The 27053-nt window shown below is 41.1% G+C and overlaps 1 protein-coding gene and 1 pseudogene across 4 annotated transcripts in view; both read left to right on the top strand.

Annotated features, from left to right (window-relative positions):
* The window catches only part of PTPDC1 (protein tyrosine phosphatase domain containing 1), a 95405-nt gene extending 86407 nt beyond the window's left edge, over nucleotides 1-8998 (top strand). For 3 of the 4 annotated variants that reach the window (XM_012463547.2, XM_012463536.2, XM_012463512.2), the window contains one exon: nucleotides 1623-8998. In XM_012463547.2, the coding sequence (XP_012318970.2) occupies nucleotides 1623-1769 (147 nt within the window). In that variant the 3' untranslated portion in view covers nucleotides 1770-8998. The remainder of the gene's footprint in view (nucleotides 1-1622) is intronic. The other variant, XR_010337012.1, reaches the window with a different exon arrangement.
* Nucleotides 8999-13834: 4836 nt separating this feature from the next.
* Nucleotides 13835-26777, top strand: LOC135268647 (alpha-internexin-like; annotated as a pseudogene).
* The last annotated feature ends 276 nt before the right edge of the window (nucleotides 26778-27053 follow it).

The following is a 27053-nucleotide window of genomic DNA, read 5'->3' as shown; positions in this document are numbered from 1 at the left end:
AGATGTCTGAAAAAATATCCGGGGACAGTATAATGTAGGCAGAGTGTAATCCCAAGTTTGTGACATCTGACAGCCCCCATGTAATTTGGGGGATCAATTTAAAAATGACAGTTTACTCATAGGATCTTCATTGTTTCAAATTAACAAGCATTAATATATTTTCATTGAAATATATTAATATATTTCAAGAACAACATTCTCTGTGATGCTTTTTATGAATGGCACAAGATTAGTGTGTTACCTAAGAGAGCTTTTCTCTATGCTAGGTGGGTGCAAATTGTTTGCAGATAAAGTGGCAGGAGAAAAATTCAACAAAACCCTGTTCCTCAGTGGTGCATTATTTTTTTAGTTATGCTTTTAAGCATGAGCTAATCTCTGATTAGCCCAACACTGACAATAAAACTGATTTATAAGTAATCACAATGGAGCCATTCAGTATTGGAGTTTGACAAGCCTTTGTTCTAAGCCCTCCAGTCACTAAAAATAATATCCTCATAAGACTTAAATGTTGTAAAACCTTTTGCAACAAAAAAGTTTCATACATGCACTGAAATTTATATAGTAAGAGAAGCCTGCTAAGCCCTTGCCTCTTGGCTTTCTTGATTAAAATGAGAAAATATTTCACTCTTGAGATTGCCTATTTTAGAGAGAAATTACATTTTGGGGATGGGCTCCTACTTACCTGACCCTTACAATGTGGTCTGACAGTAGCCTCTGGTTTTGATTTAATGAGTTGCTTTATCATTTTTGTCTCCTCTTAAAAATGAAAACAGGCCGGGCACGGTGGCTCACGCCTGTAATCCCAACACTTTGGGAGGCCAAGGTGGGTGGATCACAAGGTCAGGAATTTGAGACCAGCCTGACCAATATGGTGAAACCCCATCTCTACTAAAAATACAAATTAGCCTGGTGTGGTGGTGGCCACCTGTAGTCCCAGCTACTCAGGAGGCTGAAGTAGGAGAATCACTTGAACCTGGGAGGCGAAGGTTGTAGTAAGCCATTCACACCACTGCACTGCAGCCTGGGTGACACAGTGAGACTCGTCTCAAAAAAAAAAAAAAAGGAAACTACTCAGGCTTTTGACTTAGGTTGAACCATAGGGATTGGCCTTTTTTTTTTTTTTTTTTTTTGGGAAAAAATGATCAAGCATTGGCCATTCCATGTGGTTCGACCTAATATGAAACTCAATATTTCCAGGACTAGTAGGTGATATTTCCTGAATTAATTTTGGTACGTTTTGATTAGGTGATCAATTATTTTCTAAGACTATCCTGTATGCTCACAGTAGAGTTCCAATACAATTGTAAGTGACAAATATGAAACATACTCTTTTAGCAACATGTCTGTGCCTATTCTGCTTGGCCCTCTGCTAATTCTGGGGACAGACAGGAATTATTATTTAGTCATTCATCCCTCTAGGAGCTGCGCTGCTTATCCCTCAGAATCCATGTGTTGGAAACTTAATTCCCAATGCAACAGAGTAGGAAGGTGCAGGCTTTTAGGAGGTCATGAGAGTACCACCCTCATGAATGAATTAATGTCATAATTAAAAGACCTGATGGAGGGGATTCTTTTTTCTCCTTTCACTTAGTCATATGAGGACACAGCGTTCTCCCCTCCAGGTGACACAGCATACAAGGCACCACCTTGGAAGCAGAGAGCAACCCTCACCAGATGGCAGTGCCTTGAACTTGGCCTATCCAGCCTCCAGAACTGTGAGAATAAATGTCTGTTGTTTAAGTTGCCCAGCCTATGCTATTCTGTTATAGCAGCACAAAATGCACCAAGACAGAGATTGGTACCAGAGTGGGGTGTTGTTAAAACAAATACCTAAAAATGTGGAAGCGGCTTTGGAACTGGGTAATGGGTTGAGGCTAGAAGAGTTTTGAAATGAAAGCAGGAAAAAGCTTGTATTGCCATGAGTGGAGCATTAAGGGCGATTCTGGTGAGAGCTCAGAAGAGAGCTGTAGGGAAAGTCTCATTCTTCCAAGAAACTGCATAAGTAAAAATATGGACAGTAAAGACCGTTCTGATAAGGTCATAGATATGAGGAATATCATTGGAAACTGGGGGAAAGACCATCTTTTGTTACAAAGTGGCAAAGAACATGGCTGAATTATGTCCATGTCCATGTTCTAGGACTTTGTAAGGGGCAGAACTTAGAAGCAATGAACTAGAATATTTGGCAGAAGAAAAGTCCAAGTAAGAAAGTGTTCAGAATGCTGTATGGTTTCTCCTAACTGCTTATGCTAAAATGGGAGAAGAGAAATGATTTAAAGACATAATTTATAATTCAAAGGGAAGCAGAACATAAAGATTTGGACAATTCTTGGTCCAGCCATGTAAAGAATACAAACGTATGGTTAGGCCAGGTGTGGTGGTTCACACCTGTACTTCCAGCACTTTGGGAGGCTAAGGCGGGCAGATCACTTGAGATCAGGAGTTCGAGATCAGCCTGGCCAACTTGGCGAAACCCTATCTCTACTAAAAATACAAAAATTAGCTGAGCGTGGTGGCAGGCACCTGTAATCCCAGCTACTTTGGAGGCTGAGGTAGGAGAATCACTTGAACGTGGGAGGCAGAGGTTGCAGTGAGCTGGGTTGGGTGGCAGAGTGAGACTCTGTTTCAAAAAAAAAAATGTTTAGGGCCGGGCATGGCGGCTCATGCCTGTAATCCCAGCACTTTGGGAGGCCGAGGTGGGTGGATCACTTGAGGTCAGGAGTTCAAGACCAGCCTGACCAACATGGTGAAACACCATCTCTACTAAATGCCTGTAACCTCAGTAACCTCAGCTATTTGGGAGGCTGAGGCAAGAGAATCACTTGAACCCAGAAGGCAAAGGTTGCAGTGAGCCAAGACGTGTCACTGTACTCCAGCCTGGACAACAGAACGAGACTCCCATCTCAAGAAAAAAAAAAAAAAGTGTTTAGAAGTAGCACACAGGCTGTGGCCAGGCCACGATTTGATAAAATTAGTATGAATAGAAGAAAGCCACGTGCTATTTATCAAGACAATGGGAGAGTGACCCGAAAGGTATTCTGGACATCTTGGTACAAGGGGAAGGGGCAACCACTGGGGACAGACAAATTTTGAGAAGGGGCCCAGGGTGCCCATGGGACCTGAGTGCTCACTGCTGAGAACCACCTTGGGTCTCTGCACCCTGCACTCTGGCACAGTGCTCCTTGGCCACCCCAGTTCTGATTCCAGCAGGCCCAGGTGCAGGTAGGGCACTGCTCTGGAAGGTACAAGCAGTGAGCCTCGGCACATCCATGTGGTGCTTAATTCTGCAGGTGTGCAGAGTGCAAGAGCTGTGGAGGCTTTGCTTCATTCACCTAGATTTCAAGGAATGTCTCAGTGGGCCCAGGCAGAGAACTACTGCAAGGGCAAATTAATTCTCTGCAGAAAGCCCCCACTAGGGCAATGCCTCATGAAGTCATAGGATTGGGGCTACCCCAGAGACCCCAGAAGTATAGAAGCACCAGTATACAGTGCCAGCCTGGGAAAGCTGAGGGCATGCTATTTCAGTGCATGGAAGCTAAGCATTGGCTGCACCCAGCAAAGCCATGTGGGTGGGCCTGCCTGAGGCCATGGGGACCTAATCTCTAACCCAATGTACTTGTAAGGTAGGACATGGGGTCAAAGATTATTCTCATGCTTCAAGATTTAATGTTGGGCTGGGCACAATAGCTTGCATGTGTAATTCCAACCCACTGGGAAGCCCAGGAGGGAGGATTCCTTGAGGCAGGAGTTTGAAACCAGCCTGGGCAACAGTGAGACCCCATCTCTACGAAAATAAAAAAAATTAGCTTGGCAGAATGGCACAGATATGTAGTCCTAGCTATGTGAGAGGCTGAGGCAGGAGGATTGCTTGAGCCCAAAAGTTCAAGATTGCAGTGAGCTATGATTATATACACTGCACTCCAGCCTAGGTGACAGAGCAAGACATTGTCTCAAAAAAAATTGAAATTAAAAAAAAAAAAGATTTAATATTTGTCCTGTTAGGTTTTGGACTTACGTGGGACCTCTTACTCCTTCCTTCTTTTCTGTTGCTCCCTTTTGGAATGGGAATGTCTATCCTATGCCTGTTCCACCATTGTATTTTAGAAGCATATAACTTGTTTAATTTCACAGGCGCACAGCTGGAGAACAGTTTGCCTCAGGATGACTCTTACTTTGAGTCTCACCCATATCTGATTTAGATGGGACTGTGTACTTTAGCTTTGAGTTGTTACTGGACAGGTTAAGACTTTAGGGGCAAAGGGATGGAATGAATGTATTTTACAAGTAAGACATTATTTTGGGGGGTCAGACATGGAATGTTACAATCTGAATATGTACCCCAGAATTCATGTGTTGGGAACTTAATCCTCAATGCAATAGTGTTAAGGAGGTGTGGCCTTTCAGGAGGTGTTTAGGTCGTGGGGTCTGTACTCTCATACATTGATTAATGCTATTATAAAAAGACTTGACAGAAAAAATGTGGTCCTTTTTTGTCCTTCCATCTCTGTCATGTAAGGACACAGCATTCCTCCCCTCTGGAGGATGCAGCATTGCAGGCATCATTTTGGAAGCAGCTAGCAAACTTCACTAATGGCTGGCATCTTGGATCTTGGCCTTCCCAAGGTGGACTAAGACACAAGTCTAGTGCATATCCATACCTACAGCACTGCTTGTCCACCACATCTTCTGTACCTCTGTTGTCACCCTAATTAGTTTGGCACTGTCTACCATCTAGATACCTCCTTTAGTCCACACTTTCATTCCTTATATACAATGCTGGAAGATTAATATTCAACATGTCCTTCAAAACTCAGTTCTGTTTCCTTGGAACAGAATGCTAATTAACTTTTTTGTTAAATATAATTAAATTCATCTACCTGACTACCACACAGTCCAAAGAGATGGGGAAGTATTTTGGATCGAATGTGTCCCCCATAAAATTCATATGTTGAAGTCCTAACCCCAGTACCTCAGAATGTGATTGTCTTTGGAGGTAGGGTCTTTAAAGGGGTAATTAAAGTGAAATGATGTCATTTAGGTGGTCCCAATTCCAATCTGACTGGTGTTCTTATAAGAAGAAGTGATTGACACCAGACACAGCGGCTCATGCCTGTAATCCCAGCATTTTGGGAAACCAAAGCATGCAGATAACTGGAGGCCAGGAGTTTGAGACCAGCCTGGGCAACATGGTGAAACTCGGTCTCTACAAAAAAAAAAAAAAAATTGCTGGGCATGGTGGCTCTTGCCTGTGGTGGTCCTGACTACTTGGGAGGCTGAGGTGGGATCACTTGAGCCTGGGATGTGGAGGTTGCAGTAAGCAGAGATTGCACCATTGCACTCCAGCCTGGGTGACAGAGGGAGACCCTGTCTCAAGTTTTTTAAAAAAGAGAAGAGATTGAAACACAAACATGGACAAAGGGAAGACTATGTGGAGACAGAGAGAAAATTATCATCTACAAGCCAAGAAGTGAGGCCTCAGAAAGAACCAACCTGGAGACACATTGATCTCAGACTCCTGGCCTCCAGAGCCATGAGACAGTAAATTTCTATTATTTAAGCCACCCAGTCTGTGGTACTTCATTATAGAGCCCCTAGTAGACTAGTAAGACAACCTTCGCTGCTCTCTCTCAGTTCTTCCACTAAAACTTTTGTGTATTTCTTCAAAATTCTATCTTAAACAACATAGTTCTTGATTTTGCCCGTTTATAAACTTTACATAAATTGAACAATGCAATGTGTATTCTCTTGTGACTTGCCTTTTCTGTTCAACATGCTATTCACATTTCTCCATATTGATGTGTAAGCTGTAGCTTGTGTTCACTGCTGTATGGCATTCCATTGTGTGAATATTCCACAGATTGCCTCTTTTATTTGTGATGGGCATTTGGGTTGTTCATATTTTCACATGTCTCTGAGTGTACATGTGCAAGAGTTTCTGTAGGCTTTGTAGCTAAGAGTAGAATTTGTGAACTTTAGGGTATGGACAATTTCAGTTTCCTGTGTAATGACAAATTATTTCTCAAAATGATTGTACCAATTCATCCTCCCAACAGCAGTAAATGAGAGTTCCCAGTGCTGTGTGTCCTTGTCAACACTTAGTATTGACTGACTTTTTGATTTTTGCCAGATCTGTTTCGTATGAGATAGTACCTCAACTGTGTTACCTTATTACATGTTTTGAGCAATTTGTGTTTCTTTTCTCTAGTGCTTGTTCATGTATTTTCTATTTTTTTTACTGTAGTAAAATATGTATAACAAAACTTACCATTTTATTCATGTTTAAGTATATAGTCGAGTGTTATTAAGTACATTCATACATGTTGTACAGCCATTACCACTATCCATATATTTAACTCATCATTTTGTAAAACTGAAATGTTATACCTACTAAAGAAGAACTCCCCATTCCTCGAACACACCAGCCCCTGGCGACACCATTCTATTTTGTGTCTCTCATTTTAACCACTCTAAATACTTTATGTAAGTGGAATAATACAGTATTTGTCTTTTGTTACTTAGCAAAATGTCTTCAAAGTTCATCCATGTTGTAGTATAATGCAAAGTTTCCTTCCCCTTTAAAGTGGAATAGCATTCCATTGTGTGTATATACCATACTTTGCTTATCTATTCATCTGTCAATAGACACGTGTGTTGCTTATGTTTTAGCTATTGTGAATTATGCTGCTATGAACATGGGTATACAAATATCTCTTCAAGACTCTACTTCAATTCCTTTGGGTATACAGCCATTAGTGGAATTGCTGGATCATATGGTAATCCTGTGTTTAAATTTTTGAGGAACCACCACACTGTTTTCCACAGCGGCTATACCATTGTATGTTTCCACCAGCAGTGCACTAGGGTTTAAGTTTCTCCACATCCTTGCCAACACTTGTTATTTTCTGCGTATTTTTGATAACAGCCTTCCTAATGGAGGTGAAGTGGTATCTCATTGTAGTTTTGATTTGTATTCCCCTAATGACTAGTGATATTGAGCATCTTTTCATGTGCCTGTTGCCCTTTCATGTGTCTTCTTTGGATAAATGTCTATTCAAGTCCTTTGCTCATTTTTCAGTTGGATTGTATTTTGTTGTTGAGTTTTGTGAGTTCTCTATATATTCTGAATGTAAAATCCTTATTAAAGATGTGATTTGCAAATATTTTCTCCCATTCTATGGGTTGCTTTTTTACGCTGTTGACTGTGTCTTTTGATGCACAATTTTTTAAAATTTTCATGAAGTCCAATTTTCTATTTCTTTTATGTTACCATGTCCAGGAAATCACTGCCAAATCCAATATTGTGAAGTTTTTGCCCTGTTTTGTTTTGTTTTGTTTTGTTTCTGCCTAATAGTTTTATTGCTTTAGGTTTTACATTTAGGTCTTTCAACCATTTTAAGTTCATTTTTTTACATGACATTAGGTAAGGGTCCAACCTCATTATTTTGCATGTGGATGTCTAGTTTTCACAGCTCTACTTGTTGTTGAAAAGGACTGTATTGCTTCAGTCTTGATACCCTTATCAAAAGTTATTTGAAACTGGATGTGGTGGTATGGGCCTGTAATCCCAGCTACTAGGGAAGATGAGGCAGGAAGATTGCTGGAGCCCAGGAGTTCAAAACCAGCCTGGCAACATAAGGAGACCCTCTCTAAAAAAAAAAAAAAAAACGTGGCTAGGCATGGTGGCTCATGGGTAGCTCATACCTGCAATCCCAGCACTTTGGGAGGCCAAGGCAGGCAGATCACTTGAGGACAGGAGTTCAACACTAGCCTGGCCAATGTGGCAAAACTCCATCTCTACTAAAAGTACAAAAATTAGCTGGGCATGCACCTGTATTCCCAGCTATTCAGGAGGCTGAGGCATGAGAATTGCTTGAAACTGGGAGGCAGAGGTTGCAGTGAGCCAAAATTGCACCACTACACTCCAGCCTGGGCAACAGAGCAAGACTCCATCTCAAAAAAAAAAAAAAAAAGTAATTTGACCATATATGCAAGAGCTTATTTATGGGATCTCTATTTTGCCTCTTTGGTTCATATGTCTGTCTTTTTGCCAGTGCCATGCTGTTTGGATTAATATAGCTCTGTAGTAAGTTTTGAAATCAGTGTGAGTTATACAGCTTTGTTATTTTTCAGTATTGTTTTGGTTATTAAAGATCCCTTGAGAATCCATATGAATTTTACAGTGAGTTTGTTTTATTTCTACAAAAAAAATCATTGGGTTTTTGATAGAGATTCCACTAAATCTGTAGATCACATTGGGTAGTTTTGACATTTTAAAAACATTCTTCCAATCCATGAACACAGGATGTGTTTATATTATTTAATCTATTTCAGCAAAATTTTTTAGTTTTTATTGTAGGAGTCTTTCACTTCTTTGGCTAATTCTAAGTATTTTACTCTTTTTGATGTTGTTTTAAATGGAACTGTTTTTGTAATTTTCTTTTAGATTGTTCATTGTTAGTGTATACAAATGCAACTGATTTTGATGTGTTTATTTTGTATCCTGCTATTTTGCTGAACTTACTAGTTTTAATAGGTATTTTGTGGACTCTCTAGGGTTTTCTTTATAAGATTATGTCATTTGCAGATAATTTACTGCTTCATTTCCAATTTGGATGCCATTTATTTATTTTGCATAATTGCTGTGGCTAAAATTTCTAGTACTATGTTGAATAGAAGTGGCAAAAGCAGACATCTGGCCTTGTTCCTGATCTTAGAGGAAAAGCTTTCAGTCTTTCACCATGATGTTTGAGTGTGATGTTAGCTGTAGGTTTTTGATATATGACTTTTATTTTGTTGAGATAGTTTCCTTCCATTCCTAGTTTGTTTCATGTTTTTATCATGAAAGAGTGTTAAATTTTGTCAGATGCTTTTTCTGCTTCAATTGAGGTGATTGTGTGGGTTGTTTTCTTTTTTCTGTAATGTGGTATATTACATTGATTGATTTTCATATGTAGTACTATCTGTGCATTCCTGAAATAAATTCTATTTGGTCATGGTATACAGTTCTTTTAAAATGCTACTGAATTTGTAGTACTTTGTGGATAATTTTTGCATAAATGTTCATAAGGGACTACCTGATCAGAGAATGGGTAAAGGGAGTTCTATAAATAAAAGCAAATAATAACAGAAGATGGCTTGGAACTGCTGAAAGGAAAAAAGAACATTGGAATGAGTAAATATAATGGACTAGCCACATGAGTTTATTAAATTACATGTAATGGTTGAAGTAAAAATTTTACCATTTGATCTGGTGTTTAATGTATATAGAATAAATACCTAAGGCAATTATATTTAAGAACTAGGAAGGGTATGAGGACATTGTGGAAGCAAAGTTTCTCTACTTCAATTAAAGTAACAAAACATCAGTAGATGTTAGACTGTACTAAGTTACATTTGGATATATGTACTACCTAGCGTAATCACTAAGGAAACTATACAAAAGTGATTTTTAGAAAATGTCCAAGTAGGCCAGGCACGGTGGCTGATACCTGTAATCCCAGCACTTTTGGAGACCAAGGTGGGTGAATTGCCTGAAATCAGGAGTTCAAGACCAGCCTGACCAAAATGGTGAAACCTGTCTCTACTAAAAATACAAAAATTAGCTGGATGTGGTGGTGGGTACCTGTAATCCAGCTACTTGGGAGGCTGAGACAGGAGAATCACTGGAACCCAGGAGGCAGAGGTTGCATGAGTCAAGATGAGCCCATTGCACTCCAGTCTGGACAACAAGAGCGAAACTCTGTCTCAGAAAAAAAAAATCAATCAATCAAATAAAATGTTTAGGTAACCCACAGGAAAGTAGGGAAAAAAAAAAAAAAACACAGAGGAATGAGAAGCACAGAAAGTAAGCAGAGCACAAGTAATAAAATGGCTGATTTAAGCTCTGACATATCAGCAAATAATTTAAATTCAAGTGGTCTCAATACACCAATCAAACAATTGGCAGAGGTGATTTAAAAATCATGATTAATAATATGCTGTCTACAAGAAACTCACTAAAGTCACAAGTTGTTAAAAGTTAAAGAATAGAAAAAGATATATCATGCAAACATTACTTTTAAAAATATATATTAGGTATAAAGTAGAGTTTAGAGCAAAAAAAATTACTAGACAATGATAAAAGGATCACTTCACAAAGAACATATTACAATCCTAAATATGTACACACCAAATAACAGTTTCAGAGTACATAAGGCAAACATTGACTCATCTGAAAGGAGAAATAGGCAGCTCTACAAGTATAGGTAGGAACTTCAACACCCCACTCTCAGCAACTGATAGAACTCCTGGACCAAAAAAAAATCAACAAAGATATAGAATAACTGATAGACACACATACTGCAGTGGCTCCTAATGCAGCAGTCCTTTTTTGTCTTAGGACCCCTTTCCTATTCTAAAAATAATTAGAAATTTAAACAGGAATTTCTTAACCCATTTTAAAAGAATATAATTAACCCATTCAGAACTTGTTATATAAATGAAAAATAACCATATATCTCAAAATGATCCAAAAAAAGTTAGTGAGAAGAGTGGCATTGTTTTAAATGTGTGCAAGTCTCTTTAAGATCTAACTTAATAGAAGACAGGTAGATTCTCATAGCTGCCTCTGATACAATAATCTATATTATAGTATTACGCATCATGTAACCTCTGGAAATTCCCACTATACATTCATGAGTGAAAAATGCACCTAACATCTTAGTATAAGAAAGAAAACAAATTAACTTTTCAGACCCTGTAAAAGAGTCTCAGGTCCCTCAAGTATTCCTGGCAGTGTATGAGCTCTATAAATTCTCAAAACCAATAAGCCAAAGCTCCTTTCCAGGAAAGCCTCCCAGTAAGGGGATGCTGCTGGAAATAGAACTCAATTTGAAGAAGAGGGAGAAATTTGGGACAAAGGAATTAGACTAATTAAAAGTAGGAAGAGTAACAGCAAGTTTGAAGTCATTTTTTTCATTATTTCAAAAACTACAGAAAAAGAAGCCCTTAAGCTATGAAGTTAGGAAAGCAGTTCTGTCCCAATTCAAATAGTATGATAAATAGTAAAGGACTATAGTTTAATACCATATAAAATTATTAAAATAAGAAAATGATGAATTGGTGTGCAGAATGACATCCCTATAAATGATCAAAGTATGCCAGAAATATGTGCTCACAAAATAAAGACTATTATCCAACACTCCAAAATGAGCTCTAAAAATTAACAAATTTGGGTTGGCTTTAGCACAATCAGTTACTTCCTCATGCCAGACTTTTCATTCATCTAAAAATTAAGAGACTTAGAACAGCAAAATTTAGGATGCGAAAACTCAGATGAGATGATTTGATAAAGGAAGATCTGAAGAGAAGATGATGAACTCAATAATTAGAAATGAAAAGAGAAACTTTCAGAAGCTAAAGATTAAACTAGATGGGCAAATAAGTCTTCAAGAGAAGTAAGTCTACAAGAAAACCAAGAGATGAGAAGAAAAAAACATTTTTTTAATAAGGAAAGATTTAGAAGATTTGAGAAAAAGTGATAGATATAGAAGACATGCACACAAGATTCAACATAAGTATAATAGGAGTACCTAAACAAAAATAATGGAAAAAATGTTAAAAAACTATAATGCAACAAAAAGTGTTCAATAAAAGAAGACTTAAAACTATATACTGAAAAGTTACTCCATTTACATGGGAAAATCAACATAGCTGGCCGACAATGAGAAATGTTCTAGTAAAACTGTTGGATTTTAAAAAGAAGAAGAAAAAAACCCTTTGGGCAATCAGAGAGGAAAAGACCGTCATCTATAAGGGAAATGATACCAGATTGACATCAGACTTTTCAAAAGCAACACTTTGCAAGAGGACAATGATTTCAGATACTCAAGTGTTAATATAGTTTGAATGTTCTCCTTGACCAAATCTCATGTTGAAATGTAATCCCTAGTGTTGGAGGTGGAGCTTGAAGGGGGTGATTGGATCACGGTGGGCAGAGTTCTCAGGAATGGTTTAGCACTATCCCCCCTTGGTACTATATAGTGAGTGAGTTGCATATAACACCTCCTCCCTCTCTCTCTATTCCTCCTGCTCTGGCCATGTGAAGATACCTGTGTTAGCTTTGCCTTCCACCATGAATAAAAGCTCCCTGAGGCCTCTCCAAAAGTAGATGCTGCCATGCTTTTACATAGCCTGTGGAACCATAAGCCAATTAAACCTCTTTTCTCATAAATTACTCAGTCTCATGTATTTCATTATAGCAATGCAAGAACAGGCTGATACAGAAAATTGGTATCAAAAAGTGAGGCATTTCTATAAAGGTACCTGAAAACATGGAAGCAGCTTTGGAATTTGGTAACAGGAAGAAATTAGAAGAATGTAGAGGGCTCAGAAGAAGACAGGAACATGAGGGAAATTTTATAAAATCCTAGAGACTTGTTACATTGTTGCAACCAAAATACTGATAGTGATATGGAAAATGAAGACCAGGCAGAGGAGGTCTCATACAGGAATAAGGAACTTATTGGGAACATGAGTAAAGGTCACTTTTGCTATGCTTTAGTGAAGAACTTGACTGTACTGTGCTCTTGCTCTAGAGATCTGTAGAACTTTAAACTTGAGAGTGATGTTTTAGGTTATCTGGTAGAAGAAATTTGTTTTTTTGTCTGTCACCCAGGCCGGAGTGGATCTCAGCTTACTGCAGCTTCTGCCTCCCAGGTTGAACTGATTCTTGTGCCTCAGTCTCCCAAATAGCTGGGATTATAGGCATGCACCACCATGACTGGCTAATTTTTGTATTTTTAGTAGAGATGGGGTTTCACCATGTTGGCCAGGCTGGTTTCAAACTCCTGACCTCAAGTTACCCATCTACCTTGGCCTCCCAAAGTGCTGGGATTACAGGCATTAGCCACAAAATTTCCCAGCCTTGGAAGAAATTCCTAAGCAGCATTCAAGAGTGTAAGGTTTAAATGAGGCAACTGAGGCAAGTTATTGGAATAAAGAAATTTAATCAGCTCCTGAGCCAGGTTCTGCGGTCTGACAGGAGGGGCCGGAGAAGTCGCGCTTGACTCCTCTCAGACGTGGGGTTTTATAGGGAGTGGAGGCATTTTGATTGGTTGTGGGGAAGCAGGACATGGATGGGGCAAGTTGCCATTGGCAGGTAAGCAGGATGCAAAATGTTACTGGGCAGGTTTTGGCGGGGCTTCTTTTAAATTTTGGCAGGGTTCTTCAACGGTTGGCTAAGTGCTGAGTGCAGAGGCTAGTGTTGAGTGCAGATTTGCATGCTGAGTGCAGAAGTGGGCGTGGGGGAGTTTAACGGCAGGCTAGGTGCTGAGTGCAGAGCTTGGTATTGAGTGCAGATTTGCGTGCTGAGTGCAGAAGTGGGCATGGAGTGGTGACGTAGTTTCTAGGCGTGGGGGGGGTGGGCGTGTCCAAGCTCCCAGCAAGGCAACCGGCCTTACAAAGAGGTTATCTGGATGCTTCTAAGAACCTATGTTCATATGTGTGAGCAAAGAAATGGCCTGAAACTGGAACTCATATTTAAAAGGGAAGCAAAGCAAACAATTTTGGAAAATTTGCAGCCTGGCCATCTGGTAGAAAAGCAAAGCTGATTTTCAGGGGAAGAATTCAAGCAGCCTGCAAAATTTGCAGAAGTAAAAAGGAGCCAAATGCTAATAACAGAGACAATGGGGAAAAGCCCTTGAAGGCATTTCAGAGACCTTTGTGGCAGCCCCACCCATCACAGGGTGGGAGGCCTAGGAGGACTTAGTGGTTTTGTGGGCCAGGCCCAGGGCCCTACTGTCCTGCACAGCCTCAGAACACTGCTCCCTGCATCCCAGCCACTGCAACTCCAACCATGGCTCAAAGGAGCCCAGGTACAGCTCAGGCTGCTGCTTCAGAAGATGCAAACCATAAGCTTCGGTGGCTTCCACCTAGTGTTAAGCCTGTGGGTTCACACAGTGCAAGAGTTAAGGCTTGGGAGTCTCCACCTAGATTTCAGAGGATGTATGGAAAAGCCTGGATGGTTAGGCAGAAGCCTGCTGCAGGTGCATAGCATTCATGGAGAATATCGACTAGGGAAGTGCAGAGGGGAAATGTGGCATTGGGGGCCTCTATGCAGAGTCCTTACTGGGGCACTGCCTAGTGGAGCTGTGAGAAGAGGGCCACCATCTTCCAAACCCAGAATGGTAGAGCCACTGACAGATTGCACCATATGCCTGGATAAGCTGCAAGCACTCAACAACAGCCTGTGAGAGTAGGCATGGGGGCTGAACCCTGCAAAGCCACAGGGGTGGAGCTTCCCAAGGAATTGGGAGCCCACCCTTATACCAGTGTGCCCTGGATTGGAGACATGGAGTCAAAGAAGATTATTTTGGAGCTTTAAGATTTAATGATTGTCCTGCTGGGTTTCAGACTTGCACATGGCCTGGAGACCCTTTCTTTTGGCCAGTTTCTCCCTTGTGGAACAGGAGTATTTGCCAAATGCCTGTACCCACATTGTATCTTGGAAGTAACTCACTTGGTCTTTATTTTACAGGCTTATAGGTGGAAGGGACTAGCCTTATCTCAAATGAGATTTTGGACTTTGACTTTTGAGTTGATGCTGGAATAAGTTTAGACTCAGGAGGACTGTTGGGAAGGCATGATTGTATTTTCCAATGTGAGTAGGACATGAGATTTGGAGGAGCCAGAGATGGAATGATATAGTTTGGATATTGTCCTCACCCAAATCTCATCTCGAATTGTAAGCCCTAATGTTGAAAGTGGGGCCCAGTGGGAGGTGATTGAATTGTGAGGGGCAGAATTCTTATGAATAGTTTAGCACAATCCCAGCCTTGGTACTCTCTAGTGAATGAGTTCTCACAAGATCTGGTTGTTTAAAAGCGTGTAGTACCTCCCCTTTCTTTCTCTTCCTCCAGCTCTGGCTTTGTCTTCTGCCATAAGAGAAAGCTCTCCAAGGTCTCAGAAGCAAATGCTGACATGATTTCTGTACAGCCTGTCGAACTGTGAGCCACTTAAACCTCTTTTCTTATAAATTACCCAGTCTAAGGTATTTATTTATAGCAATGCGAGAACAGACTGATATAAGCGTCTTGTTAAGATGTAAATATTATCCAAAGTAATCTACAGAATAAATTCAATTTCTATAAAAATTCCAATAGTCTTTCTTTACAGAAATGGAAAAGGGATTTTCTATTCAGCCAATGCAACCTTTATATATGTAAAGACCACAAACTTACATGAACACAGATGACATAGTTTGGCTGTGTCCCCACCCAAATCTCATGTCAAATTGTAATCCCCATGTATTGGAGGAGGGGCCTGATGGGAGGTGACTGAATCATGGGGGCGGACTTCCCACTTGTTATGTTCATTATAGTAAGTTCTCACAAGATCTGGTTGTAACTGTGTAGCACCTTCCCCCTGGCTTTTCTCTCTCCTGCTTCAACATGTGAAGATGTGCTGTCTTCCCCTTTGCCTTTGCCCATCACTGTAAGTTTCCTGAGGCCTCCCAGGCATGCTTCCTGTAGAGCCTGCAGAACTGTCAGTCAATTAAACCTCTCTTTTTTTTTTAATAAATTACCACTCTCAAGTAGTTCTTTATAGCAGTGTAAGAATGGACTCATACAATAGAATAACTCAGGGAATACTGTTCAAAATAGTGTTTCCTGAGGAGTCTTCTAAACTAGGGATCAGAAAACTATGGCCTGCAGGCCCATCTAGCTCACTACATGTTTTCGTATGGTGCATGAGCCATACAAAAGGTGTAACATAAATATCCATGGATCCATATAGATATAAATAAATGTTTCAACATGAAATAAATGGGGGAGATTAAATAAATTGCCTGTACAGAAGAGTTCAGGATTAATTTATGTAGCTAATTCCCTCTCTGCTCCCCCAAATGGGAGATGCACTTAGTAACTTGCTTCCAAAAAATAGAGTTATGGAAGTGGGGTTGTGGGGACAGAGAATAAGTTTACAGTGAAAAAAAAACCTGACAAACCCTACCTCAGCCATGTGATCAAGGTTAACCTCATCAGTAATGTCATGTAGATAGCATGTATCCATAATATACTGTGATGAGAATGACACTTTACCTCTGCAGCCTTCTTTCCCAAGCCCATAATCCCAACTAACTGTGAGAAAGACATCAGGCAACCCCAAATTGAAAGGCATTCTGCAAAAGCCTGGGAAGTACTTCTAAAAACTACCAAGGTGATCAAGGACAAGGGAAGTCTGAGAAACTGTCATAGACCAGAGAAGTCTAAGGAGACAGAATGAGTAAATGTAATGTGGCATCTTGGATTGGATCCTGGAACAGAAAAAAAAATTGAGGAAAAATCGATGAACTCTAAATAAAGCATCACGTGTAGTTAATAACAATGTGCCGATGCTGTTTTCTTGGCTGTGATAAACGTACCATGGTGACCTAGAGCATTAACAATGGGGAAATGGGTCAGGAGTATACAGGGATTCTCTGTAGCATCTTTGCAACTTTTCTTAACCTGCAAATACTATTTTTAAAATTTATTTTTAAGAAAGATTTAAGGTATGTATTAGACTGAATGTTTGTGTCACCACAAAATACGTGTTGAAGCCCCAAACTCCATGTGACTATATTTGGAGATGGGGGCCTGTAAAGAAGTGATTATGGTTAAATCAGCTTGTAAAGTGGGGATGAGCTCGTAATCTGATAGGGCTGGTGCCTTTATAAGAAGAGAAAGATACCAGAGGTCTTTCTCCACCATGTGAGGACGCAACAAGAAGGTGGACATTTATGAGGCAAGAAAACAGCCCTCCCCAGGAATCAACCCTGCCAGATCTTACTCTGGGACTTTTAACCTCTAGAACTGTAAGAATAAAATTTCTGTTGTTTAAGCCACTCAGTCTGTGGGATTTTGCTACAGCAGCCTGAGCTGACAAATATGAGCTACGAGACTATACTATGGTGGGGGTGTGCACAGGATGCTACTAGAACACTACAAAAGAGATGCAATAATACATTATAAACTGCTGATGGTACTATACACGACAGCCTCTGAAATATTTACCCAAAACTGGAACCTGAATCACATCCTCTAACTACGAATTTTACAGACGATAAAGAATCACATTGAAGACAACATGGAGATGCAACCAGAATAACCATTCTTTAAGAAGCTATACAGGACAAATGATGTGCATTCTTCAATAAATAAATTACAAGGGAGAAACTAGGGAGGAATCAGTATGTTGAAAAGGACCTATCCACCAAATACAACGTGTAGACCTGGTTAGGATCCATATATGAATAAACTGTTGTAAAGTAGCAATGAAAACAGCTAGATATTTTATTATATTAAAGAATGATTATCATTTGCTTTTGTTTGTTTGTGAGATGAAGTCTCTCTCTGTGCCAGAGTGCAGTGGCACAATCTTGGTTCACTTCAACCTCTGCTTCCCAGGTTCAAGCAATTCTCCTGCCTCAGCCTCCCGAGTTGCCGGGATTACAGGCATATGTCACCATACCCAGCTAATTTTTATATTTTCAGTTGGGACAGGGTTTCACTATGTTGGCCAGGCTGGTGTCAAACATGTGATGTCACGTGATCTGCCCGCCTCAGCCTCCCAAAGTGCTGGGATTACAGGCATGAGCCACCACACCTGGCCTATCATTTGTTTTTAAAAGTCATATATTTTAGAGATAAAAACTGAGTTATCTGCAAGTAAAATTATACAATGTGTGCAATTTGTTTCAAAATTGGTAGGGGGAAAGTATCCTCATAAGATCAGGGCATAGGCAGAGAAGTGAACTGAATTATAGGTGAAACAAAGCTGGCCGTCAATATCATTGTTAAAGCTGGGTGATGAATACATTGGGATTCATTATTCTATTTTCTCTATGTTTGAATACATTTGAAATTTTCCATAATAGAAAGCTAGAAAAAAGAAATACGTATAACATCCTTTTGAAAAAACTTACACAAACTATATATGACCTCCCCTTCCAGCCAAGATGGAGTAACAGGAACTGGACTTACCTCCCTCCTGAAACAGGCACACACACACAATGACAAAAACAATAGCATTTAAGACACTGGACCTCAGGCAATGAAAGACAGTGATCCCTGAGAGATGAGAAAAAACTGTGAACTGCACAATCGCCACAGCTTACCACCCTGAGAGAGCTTCCAGATCGTAGCAAAGAGAGAACAGAGGCAGAACCTGGAAGATTCCTGGACTTGAGAAGATGGAGCTGAGGGCCTGGGAGACCAAGGCAGCTTGAGTTGATGAAGCAGAATCCAGAGAGGAGAAAGGCACAGAGGCAAAAACCCCTGAGGATCTGCAGAGAGACACCCTGGAGTATTCAGATGAGTACCAATCCCTTCATTCATGAGGAAATTACCATGTTAACAAACTGAGAAAAGAAAAATGTGGTAATCTTAAGATAGAAAAAGCATTTGATGAAATCCAACAAGATTTTTGATAAAAATTTTCAGCAAGTTGATAATACGAACTTTCTCAACCTGATAAAGGGCAGCTACAGAAAACCTACAGGCACCATCGTACCTAGTAACGATGAAAGTCTTAACACGGATCCCATAGGATCAGGAGCAATTCCAAAATACATGTTCTTGCCACTCCTATTCAGCCTTGCACTAGAGGTTCTCACTAGTGCAATTGTTAGAATGGGTAGTTAGATGTGAGCAGGGCAGGTGAGGCACCCCCATCAGGAATGTCAGGCAAACATCAGGTGATGGCCAGGCAGTTATTAAACTGTCTCTCTGAAATAATTATTGGTTGCAGCCAGCACAAGGGAAAGGCAGTTTCCCAATAGACAGAAACACCTAAAACTGGTGATCAGCAGCTTCCCGATAAAATCTCAAGAGTTGGATGAGTGGGCTCAAGCATGTGCACTAAGAGGCAAAATGGTGGAGTTTAACTGGTATATGACCTTCCTCTAGGAATGCTAGACTGGTAGAGGAAAAACACCCAGAGTGAGCGTGCATACGACTCCAGTAAACACACTGCGCATGCGGCCTCTCCCGAGCGCTAGCAGGCCACTGCACATTCGGACAGCTGACCCCAAGGGAAGAATCAGGGAAGAAGTCATGCACGACCCCAGAAGTATGCCAATGTTTAAAACCCTAAGTCAAAGGTCAAACCACACTTGAATTTCTCAAGTCGCCAGCCTGGCCCTCTTCCAAGTGTACTTTACTTCTTTTCATTCCTGCTCTAAAGCTTTTTAGTAAACTTTCTCTCCTTCTCCAAAACTTAACCTCCGTCTGTCATTCTGCTTTATGCCTCTCAAATTCTTTCTTCTGAGGAGGCAAGAATTGAGGTTGCTGCAGACCTGTACAGAGTTGCCACTGCTAACACAATCAGGAAATAAAAGAAATAAAAGACACGGAGAATAGAAAGTAAAACCATTTTTATTCTCAGACGTTATTGTCTATGTAGAAAATCAGATAATCTAGAAAAGCAAAGCTACCAGATCGAATGAGTGAGCTTAGCAAAGCAGAGGGATACAAGGTCAACACACAAAAATCAGTTGTTTCTATAAATTGGCAACAAACAATCCAAAATTGAAATTGGAAAAACAATGTCCTTTACTATAGCATCAAAAAGATAAAATACTAGGGATAAATCTGCCAGAAAATGTGAAAGACCTGTTGTATTCATTTCCTGGGGCGGTCATAACAAATTACCACCAACTTGGTGGCTTAAACCAACAGTTTATTCTCTAACAGTGCTGGAATCCAGAAGTCTGTCTGACAAGGCGTTGGTAGGGCTGAAGTACTTGCAAAATTTCTAAGGAACAGTCTGTTCTTTGCCTCTTTCTGCTGCTGTTGGCTTCAGATGTTCCTTGGTATTTCCTGGCTTGTAGCCCCATCATTCCAATCTCTGCCTCCATCTTCACATCACCTTCTCCTCCCTCTCTCTTTCTCTGTATCTCTCTTACAAAAACTTGTTTTTGGATTTAGAGCCCATCTGGATAAAATTCTGGGTGATCTCTTTATATTGAGACGTTTAATTATATCTCAGAGGTTTTTTTTTTTCCAAATAAAGTCACATTCTCAGGCCCTGGATATTAGGACATGGGCATATCTTTAGGGCAGGGGCTATGATTCAACTCAGTACACCTATCCACTGAAAACTACAAAATCCTGCTAAGAAATTAAACTGACCTAAATAAATGGAGATACACACTTTGTCCAGAGTCAGAGGATTCAAGATTGTCAGAATGTCAGCTTCCCCCCATAACTGATCTACGTAGTCATTGCAATGCTAATCAAAATCCAAGCTGGCTTTTCTTGTGGAAATTGACAAGCTGATTCTAAAGTTCATGTGGAAAGGCAAAGGCTCTAGAACGACCAAGACAACTTTGAAAAAGAACAAAATTGGAGGGCTAACACTACCTGATTTCAAGAACCATTATATAACTACAGTAATCAATACTGCGTTATTTTGGTATATAGATAAATAAATAGATTAATGGGACAGAATAAAGATTCTAGAAAAAGACCCATGCATATATGAACACATGATTTTTGACAAAGGTACAAAGACAATGGAGTACAGAAAGGATAGTCTTTTTTTTTTTTGGTAGAGATGAGGGTCTTACTGTGCTGACTCAGCTGGGCTTAAAATCCTATCCTCAAATAATCCTCCTACCTTGGCCTCCCAAAGTGCTGGAATTACAGGCATGAGCCACTTCACCTGGCTGAGAAGATACTCTTTCAGCAAATGGTGCTGGGACAATTGGACATATATATGTATATATATGAACTTGGATGTATATCATTCATCATGTAAAAAAATTAAAAAGTATTTAAACCTAAATGCAAAATCTAAAACTATAAAATTTTTAGAAGAAAACATTACAGAAACATGTGTGACCTTGGGTTAGCTCAAGGATTTGTGAGACACAACACCAAAAGTACAATCCAAAAGAACGGGCTGGTAAACTGAACTACATCAAAATTTAAAATTTGTTCCTCAAAACACACTGAGAGCAAATGAAAATATATATATATCTGAACTGCTCTATAAGACGATTGAGAAGACAATCCACAGACTAGGAAAGAATCTTTGCAAAGCATATATCTGGTAAAGAACTTGCATCTAGACTATATGAAACCTCTCAAAATTCAACAGTAAGAAAAAAAGAGCAGCCCAAATTTTTAAAAGTGAAAAATATTTGAATAGACCAACAAAGATATACGGTTGATAAGTAAACACATGAAAATGTGCACTATTAGTCATTAGAGAAATGCAAATTAAAACATCATTAGCTTTTAGAGAAATACACACTTTAGAATGGTTAAAATTAGAAAGACCGACCATACCAAGTGTTGATGAGGATATAATGAAACGGAAACTCTCATCCACTACCAGTTGGAATATAAAATGGCCCAATCCATTTGGAAAATGGTTTGGGAATACCTTATCTGGTCCAACCATTCTGTCAGAGGCATTTGAACCAGAGCCAACTCCATTTTTAATAGCAGCTGGGTAAAATGAGGCTGAGAACTATTGGGCTGTATTCTCAGTTTAGGCATTCTAAGTCACAGGGTGAGCTAGGAGTAGGCACAAGATACAGGCCATAAAGACCTTGCTGATGAAACAGGCTGCAGTAAAGAAGCCGGCTAAAACACCAAAACCAAGATAGCAACAGGAGTGACTCTGGTCACCCTCACTGCTACACTCCCACCAGAGCCATGACAGTTTACAAATGCCATGGCAATATCAGGAAGTTACCCTATATGCTCTAAAAAGGGGAGGCATGAATAATCCACCCTTGTTTAGTATATTATCAAGAAATGACCATTAAAATGGGCAACCAGCAGCCCCCAGGGTTACTCTCTCTATGGAGTAGCCATTCTTTTATTCATTTACTTTCTTTTTTTTTTTTTGAGGTAATTATTTAATGACACAGGAAAATAACATGTTATGAAACAAGCTGGTTACAAGTAGTAGGTAGATGACTTCATTTTTGATTAAAAAATTAAAAGGCACAAAGCATGTACATAAAAATTAGATTATGCACAAAATACCAACAGCATTTAATTCTTCTCAGCATTTTTATGTTTATCTTAGAACTTTAATTGATAGTAAGATTTTAGATCTCAGACCCTAGACTCTTGCAGCTAGTGACATTACTCCACTTTCTAGTGCTGCCTGAATTCCTCTCTTATCCACTAACAAGTGGTCCTGTAACCTCTGTTTGAATATTTACAATGATAAGGAGTTCATTACCTTACAAAACATCACACTCTATATTTGTACAGCTTGGTTGGCTAGAAAGTTCCTCCTCACATTGAGACAAACTCGGTTTTACCATACCATTGACATATGTAGTCCTAGAGAGACTTTTGTTTCTACCCAAAATAGGCTTGTATGACCTCTTCCATATAGCAACCTTCTTGAAGGCAATTATCATGGGGTTTTCGATATATCCTCTAGGCTAAACATCAGAAGTTTCTTCAGTGGCCCTTTATGTGTCATGGCTTTAAGAAGTTCATTGACATCTTGTTTATTCTTAAATTCTCTGGTAAGTAAGCCAAGCTTATTTCCACATGCATAAAAGATGAATGGGTGGTAAGACCTATGGTCCTGAACTGGTAAATGAATTAACATTATGTGCAAGTATTTTTACAACTGAAAACACTTTGTAAACATAAGATACTATTAAAACCTATCTACTTCATAGAATGCAACTTGACACAGCATATTAGAAACTTGCAACTCAAAATATGGTCTAAGGCTATACCTGGCATCACCTGGAAGCTTGCGAGAAACAATTTCAGGCCCACCTTATATCCATTAAATCCCACCTGCATTTTAGCATTTTAACAACGTCTCCAAGTGTTTCATATGCACATTAAAGTCTGAGGAGCTCTGTAAACTTAAAAATGGGAAAACGCTTTCACTAAGCAATTCTTGTTTTCTAATCCTGAGAAAATGATTAGGCTAAGTACACAGCATTTTTATAACAAGAAAAGTTTACAATGAACTGAAAGGTCCACTAATAGAAAATTGACCAAAGTGCTTTATGGTTCATCTATGGATACACCATTTGCCAGCCAGAGCTAACTCTACAAAGCAAGCTGGTTCTTAGCTGGTGCTGGTTCCTAGAAGATGCCTGCTCCTTAGCTAATGCATGCTACTGTGAACATAGATATATGTTTAGTTGACACAAAGGGGCATTAATATCCCCACATCAGTTACCCCTGGAGGAGAACTAGAACATCTGCCTCTGTCATCTTTCAAGGGTTCAGCCAGTTTAAAAGTTTGCTTCTGGCCCTGCCTGCCGCACCTCTCCTTTCTTCTGTATCTCCAGGCGAAGCCGCACGCCCGGCTTGGAGCACTACCTGTGCTCCTCCTCCTCCTCCTACCGCAAGGTGTTCGGGGACGGCTCCCGCCTGTCCGCGCGCCTCTCCGGGGCCGGTGGCTTCTGCTTGCAGTCGCTGTCCCTCTGCAATGTGGCCTCCTCGACCGCCTGCTCCTCGGCCTCGTTGCTCGGCCTCAGCCTGGCCTATCGCCGGCCGCCGGCGTCCAACGGGCTGCACCTGAGCCACGCAGCGGCGCGCACCAACAAGGAGCAGGAGCTGCAGGGATGCAGGGACTCAATGAACGCTTCGCGGTGTTCATCGAGAAGGTGAAGCAGCTGGAGACGCAGAACTGCGCGCTGGAGGCCGAGCTGGCCGCGCTGAGGCAGCACCACGCCGAGCCGTCGCGCGTCGGCGAGCTCTTCCAGCGCGAGCTGCGCGACCTGCGCGACCTGCGCGCGCAGCTGGAGGAGGCGAGCTCGGCGCGCGCTTAGGCCCTGCTGGAGCGCGACGGGCTGGCCGAGGAGGTGCAGCGGCTGAGGGCGCGGTGCAAGGAGGAGGAGAGCGGCGGACGCAAAACTGCCGAGCGCGCCCCGAAGGCGCAGCAGCGCGACGTGGACGGCGCCACGCTGGCCCGCCTGGACCTGGAGAAGAAGGTGGAGTCGCTGCTGCACGAGCTGGCCTTCGTGCGCCAGGTGCACGACGTGGAGGTAGCCGAGCTGCTGGCCACGCTGCAGGCGTCGTCACAGGCCGCGGCCGAGGTGGACGTGGCTGTGGCTAAACCAGACCTGAGCTCGGCTCTGAGGGAGATCCGCGCCGAGTATGAGTGTCTGGCTGCAAAGAACCTGCAATCCGCAGAGGAATGGTACAAGTCCAATGTACCACTCTGTCTATGGAGTAGCCATTCTTTTATTCATTTACTTTCTTTCTTTTTTTTTTTTTTTTTTGAGACGGAGTTTCGCCCTTGTTACCCAGGCTGGAGTGCAATGGCGCGATCTCGGCTCACCGCAACCTCCGCCTCCTGGGTTCAGGCAATTCTCCTGCCTCAGCCTCCTGAGTAGCTGGGATTACAGGCACGTGCCACCATGCCCAGCTAATTTTTTGTATTTTTAGTAGAGACGGGGTTTCACTATGTTGACCAGGGTGGTCTCGATCTCTTGACCTCGTGATCCACCCGCCTCGGCCTCCCAAAGTGCTGGGATTACAGGCGTGAGCCACCGCGCCCGGCCTATTCATTTACTTTCTTAATAAACTTGCTTTCACTTTGCTCTATGGACTCATCTCGAATTCTTTCTTGCTCAATCCTCTCTTGGGGTCTGAATCAGGACCCCTTTCTGGTAACAATTCCACTCCTAGGCATTTACCCAAAAGAAAAAAAATGCATATGTCCCTACAAAGACTTGTACATAAGTGTTCACAGCAGCTTTATGTGGAATAGCCAAAAACTGGAAATAACACAAACATCCATAAACAGGTGAACAGATAAACTAATTGTGGTTATAAAAATAGGTGAAATACTATTCAGCAATTTTAAAAGAACAAATTATTGATACATACAACAGGAAAGAATTTTTGACCTAATTATGGCTGAAAGACTTGACAAAAAAGAAGTATATACTGTGTGATCTCATTTGTATAAAACTCTAAAAAATGCACAGTAATGTGTCGTGACAGCTGATCTGTGGTTGCCTGAAAGTGGGAAAAGGAGAGGAAGGAGGCATGACCATAATCAAAAGTTAGTTGCATGCCACATACAGTGTCCAGTTAACAAGAGTGATATCTAGTACAAAAAAAGTGAATTTATTATGAAGTTTCCTTATGGGAAGAGGCACAAGGTGCCGTGACTTTAAATGTGCTGTTTCATTTTTGGAGCAGAAAACTTTTATAAGGTAGTGGGTAAAGTGTGCATGGGCAGGGGGGTCCCACTGCTAGCTTGATGCCTTATCTATCCAACAGTTGAGTTGGCGCTTTCCTGGCCAGAAATAAATTGTAAAGGTGGACACACCAGCATGCTTTTAACATGATCTCCGCATGGGTCCAGGTTCTGAGGCAACCCACTGTAGGTGAGAGTTCCATGGGGCATACTTTGGTCTGCAAATCAGCTGTCAACTCTCGAGGAGAGATCTGTCTTGGAGCACATAGTTAGATGAACGTGCCCTGTAGGGAGTGTCTGGTGAGGGGAGGTGAAGGTTATATTTGTATTTCTGAAGGGGAAAGTAGGAAGCAGGAAGCAGAGGGGGAAAGAAAAAGAAGGAAGTAAGAGAAAATATGTATTTTTTAAATTTAAACTATCTATCTTGGCTAGGCGAGGTGGCTTATGCTTGTAATCCCAGCACTTTGGGAGGCTGAGGCAGGTGGATCTCTTGAGACCAGGATTTCAAGACCAGCCTGGCCAGCATGGCGAAACCCCGTCTCAACTAAAAATAAAATAGCCAGGCGAAGTGGCATGCACCTGTAGTCCCAGCTACCCAGGGGGCTGAGGCAGGAGAATCGCTTGAACCCGGGAGGTAGAGGTCACGGAGCTGAGATTGTGCCACTGCACTCCAGCGGGGCAACAGAGTGAGATTCTGTCCCCCCAAAAATAATAATAACCGCCTGACCATCACATGATGGTTGCCTGACATTCCCCTTACCCCTGGGGGCCCTCTCCTGCCTTGCTCTTGTCTGCCTGACTACCTATCATAAATAATGATGGTGGTTTTCTCTGGGGAGGGCCGTGGAAAGGGTTGTTATATACAAAGGGAACTTGAGCTTTAACTATCATTTGAATTTTTACGGCACAAATGTGCCGACATATTAACTATGTTATTTTTTAAAGTTAAGAAAAAGTTCTCTAGCTCACAACTGAGCTCTGATGTTTGTTGATTCTGAATCTTCCGCAAACCTCTAAGTTGTAATATTTTTACAGTAGGAGCTTTGTTTTTACAATCTAAAATATCTTTAAATGAACTGAAATTAATTTTTATTTAGAACATTTTTCCTAAGAATTTCTAAAGGATTGTGTTTGGAAAAATCTGCTTTTTAACAGATGTCTTACATTTCCTCCTCAGTTCTGTCTCTAAATGTCACTTGGTAAAAGTAACAGTTTTTCTAGACTCTGACTAATGCTTTTCTGGGTTTTTTTTTTGGCCACCGCCCATTCAGAACACAACCTCTATTACCAGATGTTTGTCTTCCTGCTTTCTATATTTAAAAGTCACAGATGAGATTTAGCTATTATAGCTACATTATTATTTTTGGTCAACAGTTTAAAGTTTTGACAATTGGCATTGGCAAACTAATTTGAAGACCAAAACAAAACAAAAAAAAATCTTGATTTAATTAAAGAGCTTAGGAAAGATTTCAGCCTGTCTGACTTCCGCAGGGCAGAGCAGGAGGTCAGAATGGTGCTCAGAAGTCCTCCTCCACAGGAATTCTAACCGGGAGCGCCTGCTGGCCGTTGCCCAGAGACTGAGTCATGAAGAAACCCCGCGTATAAAATAATCCTTCAGGCAGATGGGAAACGGGACCTTAGAATGGACTGTATCAGAGCCATGGACTCAAGATTTGAATGAAATATGGAGCCAGCTAAGTCCTTCCCTGCTGGTGCCATTCATTCAGCACTTCACTAAGGAGCATCTTCTGAGTCCTTCCTGGGCTTAGGGACACAGGACCACAGGCGGCGTCTGCTCCTCAGCTGTTCAGTTGAGAAGGGAGGTGGGCTCTGGGAACAGACTGCAGCCCCAGGCCGGATGGCTTCTTGCCGGGAACACACCAGGT

The sequence above is a fragment of the Aotus nancymaae genome, unplaced genomic scaffold (genome assembly GCF_030222135.1).
Source record: "Aotus nancymaae isolate 86718 unplaced genomic scaffold, 86718_ANA_hifiasm-v0.15.2.pri h1tg000041l, whole genome shotgun sequence".
Taxonomy (NCBI): Eukaryota; Metazoa; Chordata; class Mammalia; order Primates; family Aotidae; genus Aotus; species Aotus nancymaae.
Note: the sequence above shows the minus strand (reverse complement) of the source record. Positions and strands in the feature narration are given on the sequence as shown.